At 51.1% G+C, this 19,627-nt stretch overlaps 2 protein-coding genes and 1 non-coding gene across 5 annotated transcripts in view; 2 read left to right on the forward strand and 1 right to left on the reverse strand.

Annotated features, from left to right (window-relative positions):
• Positions 1-1,714: 1,714 nt before the first annotated feature.
• On the forward strand, positions 1,715-1,785 carry TRNAG-CCC (transfer RNA glycine (anticodon CCC)). The gene has a single exon. It is a non-coding gene; the product is annotated as a tRNA-Gly (tRNA).
• A 2,557-nt stretch (positions 1,786-4,342) lies between these two features.
• PCSK9 (proprotein convertase subtilisin/kexin type 9) lies at positions 4,343-8,621 on the forward strand. Its single transcript, XM_059478357.1, has 11 exons — positions 4,343-4,381; positions 4,471-4,594; positions 4,802-4,935; positions 5,263-5,404; positions 5,479-5,666; positions 5,776-5,959; positions 6,209-6,379; positions 6,679-6,830; positions 6,950-7,109; positions 7,321-7,502; positions 7,720-8,621. Exons 1-11 carry the CDS (start codon positions 4,358-4,360, stop codon positions 7,879-7,881), a joined length of 1,623 nt encoding a protein of 540 aa, XP_059334340.1. The 5' UTR covers positions 4,343-4,357; the 3' UTR covers positions 7,882-8,621.
• Positions 8,622-11,970: 3,349 nt separating this feature from the next.
• USP24 (ubiquitin specific peptidase 24) overlaps positions 11,971-19,627 on the reverse strand; it is a 60,437-nt gene continuing 52,780 nt past the window's right edge. For 2 of the 3 annotated variants that reach the window (XM_059478637.1, XM_059478635.1), the window contains 10 exons: positions 19,317-19,419; positions 18,341-18,462; positions 17,773-17,886; positions 17,463-17,528; positions 17,124-17,190; positions 15,119-15,197; positions 14,461-14,536; positions 13,639-13,725; positions 13,010-13,120; positions 11,971-12,834 (listed from right to left, as the gene is read on the reverse strand). In XM_059478637.1, coding sequence (XP_059334620.1) covers positions 12,772-12,834; positions 13,010-13,120; positions 13,639-13,725; positions 14,461-14,536; positions 15,119-15,197; positions 17,124-17,190; positions 17,463-17,528; positions 17,773-17,886; positions 18,341-18,462; positions 19,317-19,419 — 888 coding nt within the window. In that variant the 3' untranslated portion in view covers positions 11,971-12,771. Of the gene's footprint in view, positions 12,835-13,009; positions 13,121-13,638; positions 13,726-14,460; positions 14,537-15,118; positions 15,198-17,123; positions 17,191-17,462; positions 17,529-17,772; positions 17,887-18,340; positions 18,463-19,316; positions 19,423-19,627 lie in introns of all 3 variants that reach the window. The other variant, XM_059478636.1, reaches the window with a different exon arrangement.

Consider the following 19,627-nt stretch of genomic DNA (forward strand, 5'->3'; position numbering starts at 1 on the left):
TCCTGGGGGCACAGGGGAGAGGACACAGCTGAGCCAAAACCCAGGTGATGGCACTCGAGGTGGTGGCTTTGCCCACTCTGCTGGGTCGGTGCCATCAGCTGCAGGTGGCTTTGCAGGCTGGCACCCACCGTCCCCAAACCTCCTGTGAATAAAAAATGTTTGTCCCAAAGCACATGGGTGGATCTCAGCCTGTTTGTCACCACGACAGGGACAGCACAGGGGCTCTCCAAACCTGTCCCCAGCACACAGAGATGGCAGAGCCGCTGGGAACCACAACCTTTGGCTGCTCAGGACTGCAGGGTGAGGCTGAGCCTCCCCAGGGCAGCTGGGTCTGCATCAAAGCACCCAACAGCACTGGGATGCTGTGAGAGTCCCTTGCTCTGTTTTGGGAAAGCTGGGCTGGGTCTGCCTGAGCCTGGCACTGCCCCAGGAGAATTGGGAGAACACATGTGCTGGCAGACACTTCAGCAAATCCCATAGAATCACAGAACAGAGCTGGAAGGGAGCTAAAAACCCTGCAGCTCCAACCCCCAGGTGGAAAAGTGGGGGAAAGCTGTCCCAGGGCACAGAGCCCTGCAGGGATGTTCTGTGCTTGGCTGGTGCAGTGCAGGGTGTGCAAGGAAAGGCTGTGCCTGAGGTGTCACACCCCTGTGACACTCCTGCACCCTGGGCTCACCCTGGTGTCACCAAAGCAGCAGGGCAGGGAGCACCTGGGGTGTTTATGGCCAACAGGAGGGTGGGGAATGAAGGTGCAGCGTTGGCTAAACATTGGCACAGGGCTGTGAGCTGCTCTCCAGGGGAAGCATTGCCAGATGGATTGCATGGACACAGCTCCTGCCTGTCCTTCCCAGGCTGGGGGAGCATGGTGGTGGCTCTGGGAATGCTGTTTGGATGGAGCCATGTCCCACTGAGTTTCAGAGGGTGCCCAGGGCAGGGTGTCACTGTGTCACGGCTCCTGTGGAGTGTGGCAACCTGGTGAGACCCAGAAGCTTTTACCTATTGAACCACAGAATGTTTGGGCTGGGAAAGGACCTTAAAGATCATCGCGTTCCAATTCCCTGCCATGGGCAGGGACACCTTCCACCAGACCAGGTTGCTCCAAGGCCTGTCCAACCTGGCCTTGAATGTGTGCAAGGATGGGACATCCACAGCTTCCCTGGGAAAACTGTGCCAGCATTTTACACAGTCCAAAGTCCCTCCCGGCTCTCCTGTAGTCTCTGTGTTGGAAAGGGCTCCAAGGTCTCTCTGGAGCCTTCTCTTCTCCAGGCTGAGCACTCTCCCAGAATTTCCTCACAGAGAGATTCCTGCCTCATGGCTTGGCACTCTCTTTCACTTTTGGCAAAACAAATCTGTTTTTCAGAAGCATTTCTCCCTGCAGAGGCAGGGGAGGGGGCTGACACAGAGCCTGGATCCTGCCCCCACGGACCCCTTGGCGCATGGGAGTGCATCCCCCATCCCGGCACAGCATCCTTGAGGCCAAGGACTCCGCGCCGGCCGAGGTTAAACATTGTGGGAGCCGGGACATTCCTGCATGGCATTAAGCGGGGCCCGCAGTCCCGGGCCCGGCTCGGCCCGAGCGGGGGGCACCGCCCGCTGCCCACGCGTGTCACCCGCGGGGACGGGGACAGAGGGACGGGAGAAGCCGGCGGCGCCACCCACGCGGGACGGGGACGGGCACGGGGGTTGGTGCCACAGGGTGAGAGGCAGAAGCACCGCACCAGTGGTGTAGTGGTATCATGCAAGATTCCCATTCTTGCGACCCGGGTTCGATTCCCGGCTGGTGCAGGTCGGCCATTATTCCGCCAAGGTGTCTGAGTTCTGACAGTGCAATGTTGACAGCTCAGGGCTGTCGAGGTGTTGTAAAAGCTCTGGAGAGCCGTCCTTTTAACGACCGGGTGGTCCATCTCTCCCCGCGAAGGGACCCCAGCAGAGACTTAGGGGCCCTTCCCCTCGTGGAGGTCTTCCCTGATGCCCCCTCTGCTCTCTCCTTCCTCCCCGTCTTTACACAGACGCGCTCGCTGGAAGCTTCACAGGGAGCTAGGACTGAAAGAGAGCTCTTCTGCACCACGTGCAAGTTTTGGGCTATTTCTGAATAATTCTCAATTTTTTAAAAAATAACCTTTCTGCAGATACCCACTCCTCGACTGTGAGAGCTCGGCTCCGAGGGTTCCAAGACTTCCATGGGTTCCTCAGCACGTGGGAATGCACGTGGAACTGGGGGATTTCTGCCACCCCGTCTCTACTCTTTGGGCTCCTTCCATCCTTCCCTGGGACACAGATTGTCCCCTGGGATACAGACTGCCCCCTGTGCAAAAGGGAAAGGCGGCAGGGAGAGGAGGACTGTCCCCCTTGAGACAGGGTCCCCCCGTGCTCAGCTGTCTCAGAAGCCTCCCGAGGCCCCAGTGGTGCGTTGTGGGACTCGGCAGCACCGAGGAAGCTGAGCCAAAAATCCGGAGTGAGGCTTGACCCCATGATCAGTGTCCTGAATGCTGACCCCTTCCAGTGTCAGCTCTGTGCAGCACAGGGGGGACAAGCTGGGTCTGGTGTCCCTGCAGTCGCCCAAACCAGAGTTCAGGCTCCCACTTGAGGTCTCATTTAAAAAATCAACATTTCCCCTGCAAACTGTTCACATCCATATTAAACACACCCATCCATATAAACCGTGCACATCCTTGTAAAACATGCACACCTATATAAAGCATTAATGTCCATGCAAGCCATTAATTATAAAATTAATTTTAATTAATTATAATTATAAGTAACACATGTATAATTATAAACAACCCATAATCATAAAAGACTCTCATCTATTTAAAACATTGTTGCTTGCAAACCACACAGATCCATATAAAACATATATGTGCATACAAACCATATACATAATTGTAACATGTACACCATGTAAAACATATATTCATACAAACCATTCACATCCACACGAAACACATACATCTGTATAAAATGTGTGCATCCGTATAAACATTTAACCTCTGAGGAGCTGATAAATAACCAGCCAAAACCACAAATTCCTATTTCCCTGAGAAGCCGGGAGCAGGGACGGGGTTTGCCGGAGGTCACTGGGGATGTGGGGCAGTGTGGGATGCTGATGCTGCGGGAGGGCAGAGGTGGGAAGCGGCGTGGAGACCCACGGAAATCACCGAAATCATCCCGCAAAAAGGGCATCTGCCATGTGTGACGACTCTGCAAAAAATGCCCAAACAGGATTAGCGGATTTCACGGGAAATTATTCGTGGAGTGAGGCAGTAGGAGGCACATTAAAGCTTTCAGCCCTTTCTCCAAGCAGTCCTTGAGCGGCTGCGCTTTGCTCGCCAGAGCCCCCAGCGATCCGCCGGGACTCGGGGTGAGCAGCGGCCCCATCCATCGCCCCCTCCCCGCGGCCCCGTTAATGCTGAACCCGCCCGGCGTGCCCGCTGGGGCCCGCGCCGTGATCCGCGCCCCCCGCGCTGAGCGCCGGCCAGACCGAGCCGCGGCCGCGGGTGCGCTCCGGGACCTGCGCGGGTGCGCTCCGGGAGCTGAGATCCGCGGGTGCGCTCCGGGAGCTGAGATCCGCGGGTGCGCTCCGGGAGCTGAGATCCGCGGGTGCGCTCCGGGACCCGCGTGGGTGCGCTCCGGGAGCTGAGATCCGCCGGTGCGCTCCGGGACCTGCGCGGGTGTGCTCCGGGACGCGAGATCCGCGGGTGCGCTGCGGGATCTCAAATCCGCGGGTGCGCTCCGGGACTCGAGATCCGTGGGTGCGCTCCGGGACCTGCGCGGGGGCGTTCCACGGGTGCGCTCCGGCCCCGCTCCATCTCCCCGGCCCCGCTCCAGCCCTTCGACTGCGCTGCAACCCCGCAGGTGCGCTCCGGTCCCTCGGCGGTCGCGCAGGGGGTCCCCGCCGGCGCCATCCCCGAGGGTCCCGGCGTGTCCCGTCTGCCCGAGGCGTGCGGGATGTCCCCGCGGGCGCTGGCGCTGCTGCTGGCGCTGCTGCTGGCACTGGCGGAGCTGGGTCTGGCCCTGAGGGCGGCCGAGCAGGGCGAAGCCGCCGTCGGGGCCGCCCCTCCGGGACCCGCTGCTTTCCATCGCGCCGCCAAGGTGAGGAGCGCGGGGTGGGGGGGACAGCCCCGCTCCTGTGTGTGTGTCTGTGTGTCTGTCTGTGTGTCTGTGTGTCCCGAACCCCGTGCCGGTGTCCCCGCAGGCCTCGTGGCGGCTGCCCGGGCGCTACGTGGTGATGCTGCGGGCGGGCAGCGCGGCCGAGCTGCGGGGCACGGCCCGGCGGCTGCAGGCCCGGGCGGCTCGGCGGGGACACGGGGCCGAGCTGCTGCACATCTTCCACCTGCTGCCCGCCTTCCTGGTGAGGATGAGCAGCGACGTCCTGGACACGGTAGGACGGGGTGGTGGCAGGGGACAGCAGCTGTGTTGGTGGCAGCACCAGCCTTGGGGGCAAAGGGGAGCTTTGTGTCCTCCCTGCAGGCGCTGAAGCTGCCGCACGTGAAGTACATTGAGGAGGATGCCTATGTCTTTGCCCAGAGCATTCCCTGGAATCTGGGCAGGATCGTGCGGCCACAGCCCAGCTCGGGCTCCTACAGCCCTCCCAGTAAGTGCTGGGGTGTGTGAGGGGGGCTTCGAGGAAGAGTCAGGTCCCCTCTCCTTACCTTGAGGGATGGGAATATTCCTCTGCCCCATGGTGCTGCGGGTCTGGAGCTGCATTTTGGGAGCAGCCCAGGTGGCCTGTGCTGAAGGTTGATGATCACACACCCCCTGTGATGGAGGTTGCCTTTCTCCCCTGCTGCATCCCTGGCAGATAAAGGTGACCTGGCCGAGATTTACCTGCTGGACAGCAGCGTGCAGAGCAGCCACCGGGAGATCGAGGGCAGGGTGACTGTGACTGGCTTCGAGAGCATCCCCGAGGAGGATGGCACCCACCTCCACAGGCAGGTGAGTCCCGAGCTGCCACGTGCTGTATCCTGGCCAGAGCACCCCCCTGCACCCACCAAATCCTGGCCGGGCTTGTGAGGCTTTCCAGGACAAGGGAGACACTTGCTGGGCAGGATGGGCAACAGGAGCTGTGGTTCTGGGGGATATTGGGACCCGCAAGGTGGTGTGTTTGGAGATGTGGCTGAGTCGGGCAGGGCTTCTTTCTAAGAAAGTGTTCTAGGGTAGCACGGGTGTGTGTCGGGTAAGAGAGAATGGGGAGACTCTGTGGGATTGCAAACCCGCTCTGTTGCAATGGGCTGGGGCATGGAACTGCGGTGCCCGTGCCAGGCCGGCCAGTGTGACAGCCACGGGACACACGTGGCCGCGGTGCTGAGCGGGCGCGACGCCGGCGTGGCCAGGGGCGCCAACATCCGCAGCCTCCGGGTGCTGAACTGCCAGGGCAAGGGCACCGTCAGCGGCACACTCATGGGTGAGTGACCCCGTGCCCCGAGGGGAGCAAGGTCCCTCCCGGAGCTCCCTGCGATGGTGTCCTGTCGCTCGCAGCCCTGGAGTCCATCGGGAGGGCGCTGGGGGCTCGGCCGCGCGTGGTGCTGCTGCCGCTGGCCGGGGCGCTGAGCCCCGCGCTGAACGCGGGCTGCCGGCGGCTGGCACGGAGCGGGGCGGTCATGGTGGCGGCTGCCGGCAACTACAGGGACGATGCCTGCCTCTACTCGCCTGCGTCCGAGCCGGAGGTACGGCTGAGGGGGACCCTGGGGCTTGGGTGCCCCCTCATCCCTGCAGGCCATCCCCCGGGTCACCGGGCTGGGGGTGCCACCCTGCCGTGTTCCCTGTCACTGCCAGGTCATCACGGTGGGTGCCACCGACAGCCAGGACCAGCCTGCCTCCATCGGCACCCTGGGCACCAACTTTGGCCGCTGCGTGGACCTGTTTGCCCCTGGGGACGACATCGTCGGCGCCTCCAGCGAGTGCAGCACTTGTTTCACGGCGCGGAGCGGCACCTCGCAGGCGGCCGCGCATGTGGCAGGCGAGCTGTGCCCTGAGGGCAGGGAGGGCTGGTGCTGGCACAGGGCTCCGGGCATGCCCGAGCTGGGCTGGGGGCATCCTTGTGCTCCCTGATTTACGGGGTTGGTGTGTCTCCTTGGGGCGCTGCAGCTGCACAGCGCTCCCGATGGGCTGCAGAGATGCTCTGCCGTGTCTCTGGAGCCCTGCCGCCCACGGGAGCGCCGCGTGGGCGGCTCTGTCCCCTCTGGTTGTCACTGCCGGGCTCTTGCAGGCATCGCGGCCGTGCTGCTCAGCGCCGAGCCCCGGCTGGGCCGGGCCGAGCTCCGCCAGCGCCTCCTGCGCTTCTCCAGCAAGGGCGGCCTGGACGCGGCCTGGATCCCGCAGGAGCAGCGCCTGCAGACGCCCAACAGCGTGGCGGGGCTGCCCGCACGGCTGGCGGCAGGTGAGGGGCTCGCTGCCCGCTGGGTGCTCGCACAGCTCTGCCCTGAGCGGGAAAGAGGTGGAAGCGCGGCAGGGAATGTCCCCTGAGCTGAGCCGGGCACGGCTGGGCCTGGCTGCTGGCAGGGATGGGCGAGATGGAGGCCTGGTCGGTGCCGTGGGCGCTGGATGACACTGAGGGTGACACTGTGGGTGACACTGTGGGTGTGTGGGTGTCACTGAGGATGTCACTGTGGCTGTGAGGGTGGCATTGCGGGTGTCACTGCGGGTGTCCCCCGCCGCTGACGCCCGGTCCCGTTTCAGAGGAGCAGCGGCTGCTCTGCCGCTCGGTGTGGTCGGCGAGCTCGGGGCTCTCCCGGCGCTCCAGGGCCGTGGCTCGCTGTGCCAGCACCGAGGAGATGCTCAGCTGCTCCAGCTTCTCCCGCAGCGGCGGCCGGCGGGGGGAGCACATGGAGGTGAGCAGAGCAGAGCAGAGCCGAGCTGCTGCCCTGGAGGCCCTCTGGGCTCAGAGGGTGTCCCCGGCCCCCGAGGACTGTCCCCAGCCCCAAGGTGACGCCGTGTGCCCTATGCACAGGACAAGCACGGGCAGAGGCAGTGCGTGGCCCACAGCCGGGGCCAGGGCGTTTATGCCGTCGCCAGGTGCTGCACATGGCCCAGGGCTGGGTGCCGGATCAAGGCCGGGTCCCCGGGGGCCGAGGGGGCCCAGTGCTCCCCAGGAGAACACGTGCTGACCGGTAACACCCAACACACAGGGTAGACCTTTGGGCCTGATGGACAAGGGTGTTCCTACCAGAAACACCCTGGGATTTGGGGTAAAAGGGTGCATGTGCTGTGTGCATGGGGTGAGGAAGGCTCAGGGCTCACTGGGGACATCCTTGGCACCAGTGTGTGCGCTGGGATGCTGCCATGGCTGCCCTGTGCCCATGTCCCCTCTCCCCCGGGCAGGGTGCAGTTTCCATTCCCCATCCGTGGTGCTGGGTGCTGGGGGCAGGCCCGTGGAGGGGCTGGGGAGGGGGCCCAGCCGCTGTGCCAGCAGGACAGAGGCGGTGGCACACGCCCTGTGCTGCCCCAGGGCCAGCCTCGAGTGCCAGCTGAAGGAGCACACAGCCCTGGAACACGAGGACAAGGTAGGGATGGGCCATGCTCCTCTGCCCTGCTATTGTGTCTGCATGTCCTTCTGCCACCCTGATGGCTTTTGGGTGTGGCTGTCCCAGCCCAGCCCTCACTGCTGTCCCCAGCTGTGATGGGATGGGTGACAACAGCCACATCTCCCTGAGCTGTGGGGCCATCGGGGATGGGCAGCACTGTGCTGACCCATGGATGGTGACGTCTGCTCTCTGTTAGGTGACAGTGTCCTGTGAGGATGGCTGGACGCTGACAGGCTGTAACACCGTGTCCCAGAGCCCCACGGGAGCCCACATTGAGGACAATTCCTGCGTGGCCACCGCTGGCCCTGGCAGCAGCTCGGCCATGGCCGTGGCCATCTGCTGCCGGAGCCGGCAGTAGGGACAGACTGAGCTGGGGGAGGCTCCTGGGGCACAGCAGGGATGGAGGCCTTGCTGCACCCGTGTGGCCCTGGCTCGGTGCCTTCCCAGGGTTTCCAGAACAATCCATGCTCCGACATGCAGCTGATGAACTGAAATAGTTCCCCCGTCGCACACGGCGGGGTCAGGATCCAGGGCCACCATCCAGGGTGGCTCTGCAAGAGCTCTCCAGGCATCCCCCATGCAGCTGGAGCCCTCTCCCATCACTGGAGTCATCCCAGAGGCCTTTCCCTGCCATGCACTGGCTCTTCCTATAAACACCTTGACAGAACAAGCTGTGGTGTTGTCACCCAACACAGGAAAAATCCACCACTTTTTAAAGAAAAAATGTTGTGAGGATCACTCCTTCCTTTCCTGCTTAGTTGCTCATTAGTTGTCAGCTAATGCTGCTTAGCACCTGGAAAATCTTAGTTTAGCCATTTTGGGGCAGTTTTATAATTGCCTAATGGTATTCCTAGGAGATTTCTTTACTTTTGAGTCAAGTGTAAGGGCTTTAGTTTAAACAGCCTGCTTGGTTAATTAGATTTTTATCTGCATTGCTACAGTCAGCTACTGCTTCATTAGTGCTTTTTTTGTTGTTGAGTCAAAGTTAATGATCTGCTGGTGTTATGTGTTAACAGTTTCAGGTCTTCCCAAGACACATAGGACTGTAGGAAGCTGCAATTCCTTTAAAATAGCCCCAGAATGAAGAAAAATCTTTCATAGCACCTTAGTTTTTACATTTGTACCTTAAATATTTACTTGGAGTTTTATAAAGGAGCATTTTATAAATGTCTTTTTAAAATAAAATTCACAGACCTGTGCTCCTGTGGTTCTTTGTCCGGCTTCACAGACATCCATCCCCCTGGGGAGCTGGTCTGGAAGAGGGAAGGGGGACCCATCCAGCAGGGATTCTGCTTTGTCAGTGGGATCCAGGGTGCTCCTGGATGGCAGCTGGCACCTTTGGAAGTTGGCACAGACAGCCTTGCCCACAGCTGGGCTGTGCTCTGGGACTGTGTTGTCCCCACACACACGAGACCAGGAGTTTGTTTTAACAACAGTGGTTCAGGGGAAACACTTCCAGTTATGGAAACAAACATGGGCCGGCTTTGGGAATGTGCCCTTGAAGTTGGGTTGCTGCTGTTCCTTCACTTGGGAAGGGCTGGAGCCCCGGGAAGGAGACAAAGCTCGGCTCAGAGCAGGGAAAGGCTGAGAAGCACCAGCAGCCACCAAAGCTGGGTCTCACTTCTCTCTCTCAGTGCTCAGCAGCCTCCTGGTACTACAATATATAATTTTTGTGGTGTTATCTGAGGATAGATGATAAAAACCCCACAGTTTGATACCACAAGCTCCAGGTTAACCTGTCAGTTGGGTGTTTTTCCCCATCCAAAAGCCCCCTGCAGCTCTGTTACTCCGGCTTTAATTGGCAAGAGAAGACAAACCCAGCACAAAACACCACTTTGAAAGGTTGAAACTAATTCTTACTTGTTAACTAAAGCTGGCAAAAGCCCAACCCTAATCTAAACATGTAATTATATAACATGGACATAATTACAGCCCATAATTTCATTCAGCTGGAACCTGAATTCTGCACAAAGAGGCAGAAAAGAAAAAGCGCTGTCATCCTGAGAGCTCCTGAACAGCTCTGACACCGAGGGTGATTTCTCAGCAGGCTCCTTGGCTGTCACCTCTCAAAACACACACCAGGATTTCAGCTCTGCTGCCTGCCCTGCCAGAGGGGAGGATCCAGCACAAGGTGAGAGCATGTTCCCCAGACAGAGCTTCCCCAGCTCAGCTCAAGCCTTCATAAGCCTGGTGGAAGGAAACAATATTAAAAGATTAGCCCTTGCTTTGTGCCTTGTACGTGAGTAGGTGGAAAAGCCTCTCAGGAGAGCAGGGCTGATCCCACGGGTGCTGATCCCAGTCCTGGCAGCGCTTGGCAATGCCCAGCCCATGCTGCCAGGACCACCAGAGGAGAGCAGAGGCTGGAAAAGTGGGAGTTCTTGTCCTTAGAGCAGGGGACAAAGGCAGAGTGGGGATGGCAGCCCAGCTGCAGCTCCTGGTTCCCAAATAAGTGAGTGATGGAACGCCAGCTGTGTGTGCACCCCTCTGGCCCTCACCCCTGTGGGAGGCAGGATGAATTCACACCCAGCCCGCCCACAAATCTCAGATCTGACACACAAAATCTGCTCTAATCCGCCCCTGTGAGCGTGGCCAGGGTAAATCACTCTGCTGAGGGCAGGAGCTGCACAGAGGTGCAGATGTGACAGAGCCCCAGCACATGCTGTGGCATAAGGAAATACAGCAGGGCAGCCCCAGGGCCACTCAGCTGCTTCCACTGACTCTGGACAGGAGCCAAAACAGCAATCAGGGCACCCTTGAGGAGCTCAGCATCTGCAGGGCTGGCCCAGGGAGGTTCAGGGTAAGAGGATCAACAAGAGAAGAGTATAACAGTGTGTGCACAGTCTAAAGATTACACTAGTTTTCTGTGAAAGGAATAACTTTATTCCATTGACCAGGAATCCCAAGACTGTTCATCAAGACTGCCTATTTTTCCAGTGCCAAATGTCTATGCATTAATTGGACAATATCTCCCCGAGCGCTCACAGGCAGGCTGTGCCTGCTCCTCACTGAACATTTTGTAAGCTGTATAAAAACATTTTCATCCAAAAAGATTGGCAGTAAAAATTACAACATATAAATGCATCACAATTTACACAAAAACTAGTTTGGTTTTTTTTTTCTTTTTTTTTTTTGTCGAACTCTATTTTCCAAAAAATAATCTTCAGCAGGTTCGAATGACAGCAGCTGGAAACAAAAATAAGTGACCAAGTATCATCTCATTGCAAATTATAACCACTGACTTTGTACAAGCGTGAGCAGAAGGGTGAAAAAGTTTGTATTGGTTTCAGGTAGACAGTGGCGATGAGCCATCCTGATGCAATTCCCACCAAGGCTTCCCTGGGCCTGCAGCTAGCAAGGATGTTGTTTCCATAGGAAATAACAGGAACCTGAAGTGACAGTGGTGCCAACCCATGGGAACGTGACCAGCTTCTCCCATCACCGCTGTCTGACTCCTTGGGAAGATTCATGGCCCATTACCAAAGCATTTGGGGGTGGGGGAAGGAGGGAAGGAAGGGGGGTGTCCGTAAGAAATGATTAGTTCGAAATTAATTTAAAACGCGTCACATTTAAAACGTCCCAGCACATCATCAGAAACATTTACAAAATGCTAACTCTGCCCTGTGTCTGTGAAGACACTGTGGTGCCCCCCTGCACTCCATCCTACCCCACAATAAGTTACAAAGCTGTACAGCTGACATCACATGCCGTGGTTCCTTCCAACAGTGAAATGACTGGTTACTCTCAATATTAGTGCACAACAGTGAAAAGCTGTCTGCTGCTCCGTGTTTTGGCAGCAGCCTGTGAAAAGAAACAAAAAAAAAGGCACTTTTTGGCTGGTTGTGCCTTTAACTTGGCAAATTTGTCTATTCTGGAGGTACCCAGGCACTCCTTAAGATGTCCCCCGTTTCTGTGCATGTTTGTTAATATAATTTTTTTAAAGTAAGGCAGAATCCATAAATAAAGGCAAAAAGCAGTGCAGAAAATGTGACAAACACAAAATGTACAAAAGATGAAATTAGTTGGCACAAAAGAAGCTTGAATCCAGAGCCAGAAACCACTGAACTGCACTTGACATAGAAAACAAAACTGTGCTCAAATCATCCCAACTGGTTTCCAGTTATTTGTGAGCAAATTAAAAGAGCTGTGATATTTTAAACGTTGCCTGGTCAAGTGAAAATGCAAACAAAGCCAATTCTTTCTTTCCCTGTGTTAAAATTGCTCTAAAATCTGCACAACAGTGTTCCCAGCTCACTCAAGGAATTATTCATCATAAACAACCAATACCAACTTTCTCAGTTATTTCAAAGCACAAGCAAGTGATTGCAGATCCATGACTGAGACTACATTTTATTCAATATGTCTCCAAAGGTTAAAAAAATGTAATGAGTAAAACTGCAACAGAATTCCTTCTTAAAGTGCTTTTTTTTCTTTTAAACTACTCATTAACTTTTTCTTTTTTTAATTCACCAACATCCTTGAATAATAAATGCTTGCATACCTAGAGAACAAAGATTTTCTTTTACTGCCCTTCCCCGCTGTCTGAAGGGTTTCTGGAAGGGTACTGGGAAAGATGACTCATTCCAGAGCTCCTTTACCACTCATTCCATAAGGAATCACTCTTCTTACAGAGCAATCCTGCTGATCTTTCTCCTCAAGAGCTTTACAAATTAGCAGGGAGACATATTAAATACAGAAGTCCTTATGTAAACCCATTCTTTAACTAATATTTTACAATGAAATGTAAGTCATCACACATCTTTACAGAAATTTGTGTATTCCTATTCAATATTATCAGAAAGATTAAAAATTTCCCTCCATACATAAGGGCAGTCTGTTTCTTTTTTTTTTTTTTCCTGTATAAAAACCAAAAGAATTTTTTTTTTTTTGCAGCATCACAGAAAAGCAACAGTTTTACATTCACTCATTTAATGTTCACATAAAAATTCAACCACTAGCGTTTGTGTATCTGATAAAATCTTCTTGACAAACTTGGTTTCGGTGTTTTTTGGACTGTCACAAGCTACTCCAGGTGAGGATGTAGTTTTCTAGAGCATTTGTTGATCTGAAGCCTTTGTGGCTATAAAAATGCTTTTATCTTGCAGGGATATAACCTCCTCCAGCATTTCCTCTGGTCCTGTGCAGCCACTGCTCCCCCAGACTGCCAATGGCATCAGCAACACGACTCCAGTTCCAGCAGGGACCAGGCTTTGAATGCTTGAGCTGGTTCTTGTGTTCACAGGGGTGTCCTCTAAGGGTCAACGTCATCAAGGTCACTTTTAGGCTCCCCAATCATCATAGGAGACTCTGAGCCCTTTCAAACACACAGGGGACAGGGAGAGAAGGACACAGTCACTGACACAGTCACTTTTGTAAATGCACAGCTGTTCACAGTATGATCAGTGATGTTCTGACCCAAGCCCCAGGGAGCAGCTGCCCCACAGAGGCACACACCAGGGTGTAAGGGGGTAAATCTGCCCTCATTTTACCTGCTGCAGGTGCCTCTCTCCATTCTCATTGGCAGGGCTGCTTTCTGACCCATTGCTGCTCCCAGACTGATCCTTCTCATTCAGCAGGGCTGTGGCATAGGCCAGAGTGTCCTGAGTTGCAAACAGTCCAAGAGAGTGTCAGGAGGCATGGTGATCATTTCACATTTTTAAACATTTTTATTGTTTTATTATTATTGTTTTAAAACAATAATAGCTGCTCTAGTGAGACAGCCAAGTCACCACAGCCAAGTGGTGAGACAGCTGAGTTACCACTAATGAGTGAATACTCATTAGTGAGTATTCACTAATACCACTCAAGGGTTAATTTTCTTCAAGGGTTAATTTTCTCCAGGAACAACCACAGGGGCTGAGCTTCTAAAGGAAAACCAGCCTGAAGTGCACCAAAATATCACAGAACCATTAAGGCTGGAAAAGACCTTTTAAGATCATCAAGTCCAACTGCCAAACCAGCACCACCACCGTGCTCATCACTAAACCACGGCCTCAAGTGCTGTATCCACATATTTTTTGAACATTTCCAAGGATGGTGAGTAAAGTTGCCAAGCCCCAAGATGCTTCCAAGAAAAGAAGTGAGCAAGTTTAACATCCTCTGCCAGGATGACACATACCTGTGCTGAAATAGTGCGCTGGAAGGTTTTTGCAGTGGATGTTTCATTGGACACGTTACTCTGAGGAGCCCAGTAATGTTCAGACATCTGCATAAAAAGCCAAGAAAGCCATAAAATTTGCCATTTGATTTTTACTTGTGTAAAGCCTCAACCACCACCTTGTGATGGTGGGTGAACTAAGACTGGAAAAAGCTTCCTGAATCCTCTGGCAGCGAGCTGGAGATCTGGGGCTCAGACACTTCAAATGCAGCCACAAAGGTTACTGTTCTTCAGCTGCAAACCAGCACCCAACTTCTGCTGAGCTCCAAGTTTCCAAAGTGTCCTTGGGTACTTATGAAAGATATGTTGGCCAAACTACATTGAGTTTAGAGGGAAGAACAAACACTACACGTGTGGGAGGAAAAGCTCTATCAGTCAGCAGCTGTGCTTTGTGCAAAGCTGTGATGATTCTGTAAGGAATCCAATCATTTAAACATTCTCCTGCATCAACACACAGGCAATGGAAAACTGCTTCTTTAAAAAAGCTGAAGCCTCCAAACACGAATATACAGTGGCACTGAAAGCTTCCCACATAGCAAGAATAATCACTGCAACCATTCACACTTGGTTTTATTCACTGTAAATGCATTTATGCCTGAAACATGTGGGGGGGCTACTGAAATTTTGGCATTGCATCAGATTAGCTGCATCCAAGTAGTCCTTGTAAAAAATTAAGTATTGTGTCTTTAGAGCCATCTCAGAGAGCCATGCAGAGGATGGAGACTATCCATCCATGATCATTGTTGTAAATGAATGACAATTTCCCTGTTACAGCCAAATTACCTTTTTCTGTAGCCACTGCACAGCCCAACTCCAGTGGTGTGAATTCTCCTTGAAGTAATCTTTTGCAGTAGGGCACCTGGGGAATTGAAATTATATTCATTAGTCAGGAACAAGGCATTCTGGACAACACAAAAAAATACAAAAAAAATACAAAGACTTCTCTCTTTGCACTGCTGCCCTCTGTGTGCACTCTTATCACTGCAAACTGACTTAAAATCTACAGCCCTGTTGAAAATTGAATTAGCAAAAGCAGTAATTTTAGTAAAATATTCTCAAAGCAGTCTACTCCACAGGTTCACATATTTCAGAATTATGCTTTATTGGGACATATGCCAAGTCCTAAACAAAGAGAATTTAGGACTCATAATATTTCAAAAACCTGGAACAGCTTCCCTATGTTTATCTGGTGTTAATGTCAGACTCCTGCTGTGCAGAATGGCCCTTTTCTTTATAAACACCAATTACCATTTGTTACCTGAGAAATCCCTTCAGGTACCAACCAGTAAAGATTTCACTTCACACTGGCACGTGTGCTACCAAGACCTTGCACAGTAACAAAGCCTAAAGCTGATCAAAACCAGGAGTAGTAGGTTTGACAACAGCCACAGAGGGAGCTAAGGCAGGGATGAGGTTACAGCCTGAGACCTTCACTACTCACTTCTGAGCCAGGGTAACCAGGAACTTGACACACTGGTAGCAACGGCTGCTGTCCACGTGGTTGCTGTGGTGCATCAAGGCTGTGGGGAGAAACACATGGATTAGAAACCACAACCCAGATTTCCACCTACCAGCCAGTCTGGAAGCAAAGATGAAGCTAAAATTTTAAGCTAGGGAATAGATTTTGTTTCTACAGATGTGAGCATGAGTATTTGTGTTAAACACACTGCTCTAAGTGCTGGTAGTCTTGAATCTTCCACAACTCTACTGGATTAAAAATAGAACTGCTGCATTTTCACTTTGATCTTTCAAATGCAGTACCTGAATTTTAAACAGCCCTAATGCAGTTATTCTTCCCCTATAATCCATTCTATGTTAGATAATCACTATGGTTACATTTGTCTGAAGGAAAAAAAATATTTGTCTGAAACCCCCATAAATGAACCAGATCACCAGCTTCTACCTGGATCAAAGTTTGCAAAGCCAGAGGAATGTTTAAAGCTTCTCCACATAAACAAGCATAGCAGAATTCAACAGCCATGAAACTGTTCCATGGGAGACTCAGGCAAAACCCCAGGCCATTCCTACCAGCAAGTTTTCTCTACCATGAATTCGCACCTCTTGAACAAAATTCTCTGACTGAGAAGAAGCACAAAGATTTCCCCAATCAGATTTGCTACTCAAAAGTTGCTCTGTCCATAGCAGTCAGCAAAGAACACTGCAGTGAAACCTCCAAAGCTGGCAAAAATTGTTTGGGAACTGCAAATTGCCAGTTTTAATACTGTTGAAGCAGAGCAGATGATAAAAATTACAGCAGTGCTGTACTACAAATTATGCACAAACATCCTATTAAGGAGCACCAAAACCTATTATGTGCTGATTTCCCTTTCCTGGATTAAAACCAGTCAGTGTGAGGGATGTTGTTCAATGCTATTGTGAGGAAACTTCAAGGCAAAACTACAACTTTTACTCCCAAACCTCAGGGCAGTTCTCAAAGCCTTCAACATAAAAATCCAATTGAACACTTGCACTTCTCCTCTGCAGAGGAAAAAAGGTCATGTATTGCTCAAGTTAGAGCACAGAATTGGTCCAACTGGGACCAATTTATCCAGATATTAAAATAATCACTTAGCTATTCTCTTACACTGCTGCATATTTGCTTCTCTGCCATCAGCCACGCATGGAAACTACTAAACAGAGGAGCACTGATGAGAGAAATGAAGAACAAAGCTAAATATTCTTTCTCCCTCAATCAGAATCCAAAATAACTGAAGGTGAAAGCCACAATCTGAAGCAGCTCCTCACCCAAACAGCCATGAAAGAGCTGCTCCAGCTGCACTAACCCATCAGAGGGGCTCTCTGTGTAACCCCACATTTCATTTACACACCAAAGATGCTTCTCCTGATGCACATGAAATAGGTTATTTCTTTATATACCTTATTACTTCTGAGCTTTTTTCTCTTTGAATGCTTCAGTAAAGTTTTATATCTAATGCAGAGACAACACTTTGTATGAGCAGCAACAGGTGGGAGCCACCTGTCCCACTGTGGGGCTCTGCTGCAGTCATCCTGCTGGGCTGAACCAGGTTCTTTTTATGGTAATCAGGATGTTGACAAAACAAAAAGACTGGCAGCTCCTTGAGATATGGAAGAAATAAAAATTAATTTTAAGGTTACAGGATTCAAACAGTTCCTCTATTATGGTAATCAAAGGTACTTTTCTTCCTCCCCATTACACATAGACCCTGATCTGCCCCTTATTTTATTAAGTTAGCTCTCTTTCCTGTTCAACTCCTTTCTAGTTTGCTGTCACTATAACATTCCAATGCTTAGTTTGGATTTTCTTAGAGCATTTTTGGAGTGACAGGGGCTAAATAAAATATGTCAAGTTTTTTTCCCTGAGAAGTAGAAGAGTTTAGGAGGATTAGGAACCAGGAGATGGAGTGAACCTCTACCACCATGAGGGTCAGTAGGAGACAGGAGTGTTCACCCACTGGCTTACTTGCCTATTAATCCATTTTCAGTTTCAAAGGCAAATTTGATGCGCTCTACTTGCAATGGGTCCTCAATAACCTGTTAGGAAAGAAAAATATCAACTTAGGTAAGTTGTGTGTGATTCTGTATCTGTTCTATGGAATGGTTTTACCCACCCCCACATGCAAAACAAGTAAGACTCAAGTTTTATGTGTCACTGGATTTTCAAGACAGAAATTTAGGAAGTAATAAAACCTCAGACTGAAGGATTAAAATATGTGTGGATGTTGAAATAACCAATGCAGTCCCAGCTTTTTTCATTACACATCAATACAAAAATCTATCCTGTACAAGTTTTACCCTTCACCTACCAGGATCTCATGGAGTAACTGGAATATGTTTTTCAGTTCATGAGGAGGAGCAGTTTCCAGTTGAGTCTGCATGTAAGAAAAAGTTACTTAGATAGCAAAATAAGCTGGTTAAGCAAAAAATTTCAAGACAGCTTTAAAGATTTTTGAAATTTTATTAATTTAAACAATAAAGGCCTAAGAAAACCTAAACCCCAACACCCCCTCCAAATCCAGCAAAGTGGATTGTTCTGTGGTGATGGCACAAGACACAGGATGAACAAAGGCTGGGAGAAACACCCATGGGACAGGTTTGTGCTGGCTTTGTGTGTACCTTGATGAAGTGCAGCACAGTGAAGGAGAAGTGCTCGTTGCAGAAGCAGCAGTACACCACCATCTCCATGAGCACCGACAGCGACCCCGTCAGCTCCCGCAGCGCGTGCATCACCTGTGGGCACAGCACTCCCTTCACACACAGCTGCCTCCCAGAAAACAAGGCTGTAACACGGTGTTTGCCCTCCCCAGGAAGGATGCAGCTCTTTTCCCCAGTGCCTGCATGGCCCAGGAGGCTGAACCCTTGCCCTTATATCACTCCTTCAGCTCCTGATGCTCACCGCCAAAGGTCGAGCATCATCTATTAAATCAGAACAACTCAAGGTAGCACCTGAATTTGACATGGTAAAAAGCTGCAAATGCCCTTGCAAAATGTGCATCAAACCAGGCCCCAAAGCTTAGGGATATACTGGAATATGAAGAGGACAAGAAACTAAAGGTGCCTTCTTGTTTAGGCCTAAAAATAGCCACTGGTGTTGGATATTCAGTGTTTTTCACAAAAGGATTTGTCAAAGGAATACATCACATAAGTTTTTAGGTTCAAGCAGGGCAGAATTTAGAGCAGATACCTCCATTAAGTAGGGCTTTCCCTCAGACAGGAATAGCAAGGCTTCCACTTCTTCATGGAGTGCCAGAAGTGGCCCTGAAGCGGTGATGCTGAGAGGTGGACGCTGCTTAAAGAGACCAGGAGCTATAACAGCAAATACAAAAACAATCCACTCATAGATTAGTTTGTTCTAACACACCTTGAAGACACTGCTGCTCATTTGGCACCATGAAATCCCTCATGACACTCATCTCAACTAGTTTATAGGTCATGTGCTACCACTCCAAGTAACAAATCTCTTGCACCCTGAAGTGTCACTTATTTTAGTGACAGCAGACAAAAGAACTGCAGGAAGGTCAAGGCAAAATGTCCACAGACTATCAGTAGTTTGAGCTTTAGTTTTACTCCCAATCCCTCTTGCACATTCATCATATCCAGAATATTTATAATTCTCCTGTTACCTTCTGATTTTTGACTGCTTTCAACCTCAGACAGAAATTAAGTTATTCTTTTAAAAGACAATGTCAAATTCCTCCTTCAGGAAACTGAAGATTTTAACTTACTCCTTTATTATCTTTATTTGGATGTTTCTGCCTCTCATAAGAAATAACTAGGAGAGTGTTTAATTTTTTGTTATTCAGTAACTTAGTCTAAATATTCCCCTTTAGATAAGCTTGAGACAACACAAGTCTAAACAAAATACAGCCTGTGATTCTGTCCAGCCAACAACAGAGCTCAATTCACTCACATGAGGAAATACCTGTTAGGCACATGGGGAAGGGAAGAAGGTACAAAACTGTTAGTATCAAGATCTCCCTCCTCCCAAAATACTGTTTGCCACTCAATACATTTACAGCAAAATCAGAAGTAATCAAACTAGTATTAACCATTTCTGCCTTAAATTCAAAATCACTCTATTTTCCTCACTAATATTAAATTACTCCAAATCAATGTAACTGAAATGCCAAGGCACCAAAAGACAAAACCACAATTCTTACCAACATTTCTTTGTGAGGAGACATCAGAGTGCAAGACGAGCAGTGCTACAGTGTTGTGAAGATATCCAAACTCACGGGCCTGTGCTGAACTCCACCTGCGGTTCTGCTTGAGTCAAAGACAGATTTAATTACCTTTGGTTTATTTAATCAACTTTGTTTAGCCAAAACAATGTTCTTACAGACCACCACCATGATCTAATACTTTAGAGTGGATAAAAATTTTATTATTATAAAAAACATCATGCTTACTTCTGCCAAAACAGTTATTCCATGCTAACTACACATAGGTGGGCTCACACTTGCACGAGGTT

Source organism: Ammospiza nelsoni, chromosome 9, assembly GCF_027579445.1.
Source record: "Ammospiza nelsoni isolate bAmmNel1 chromosome 9, bAmmNel1.pri, whole genome shotgun sequence".
Lineage (NCBI taxonomy): Eukaryota > Metazoa > Chordata > Aves > Passeriformes > Passerellidae > Ammospiza > Ammospiza nelsoni.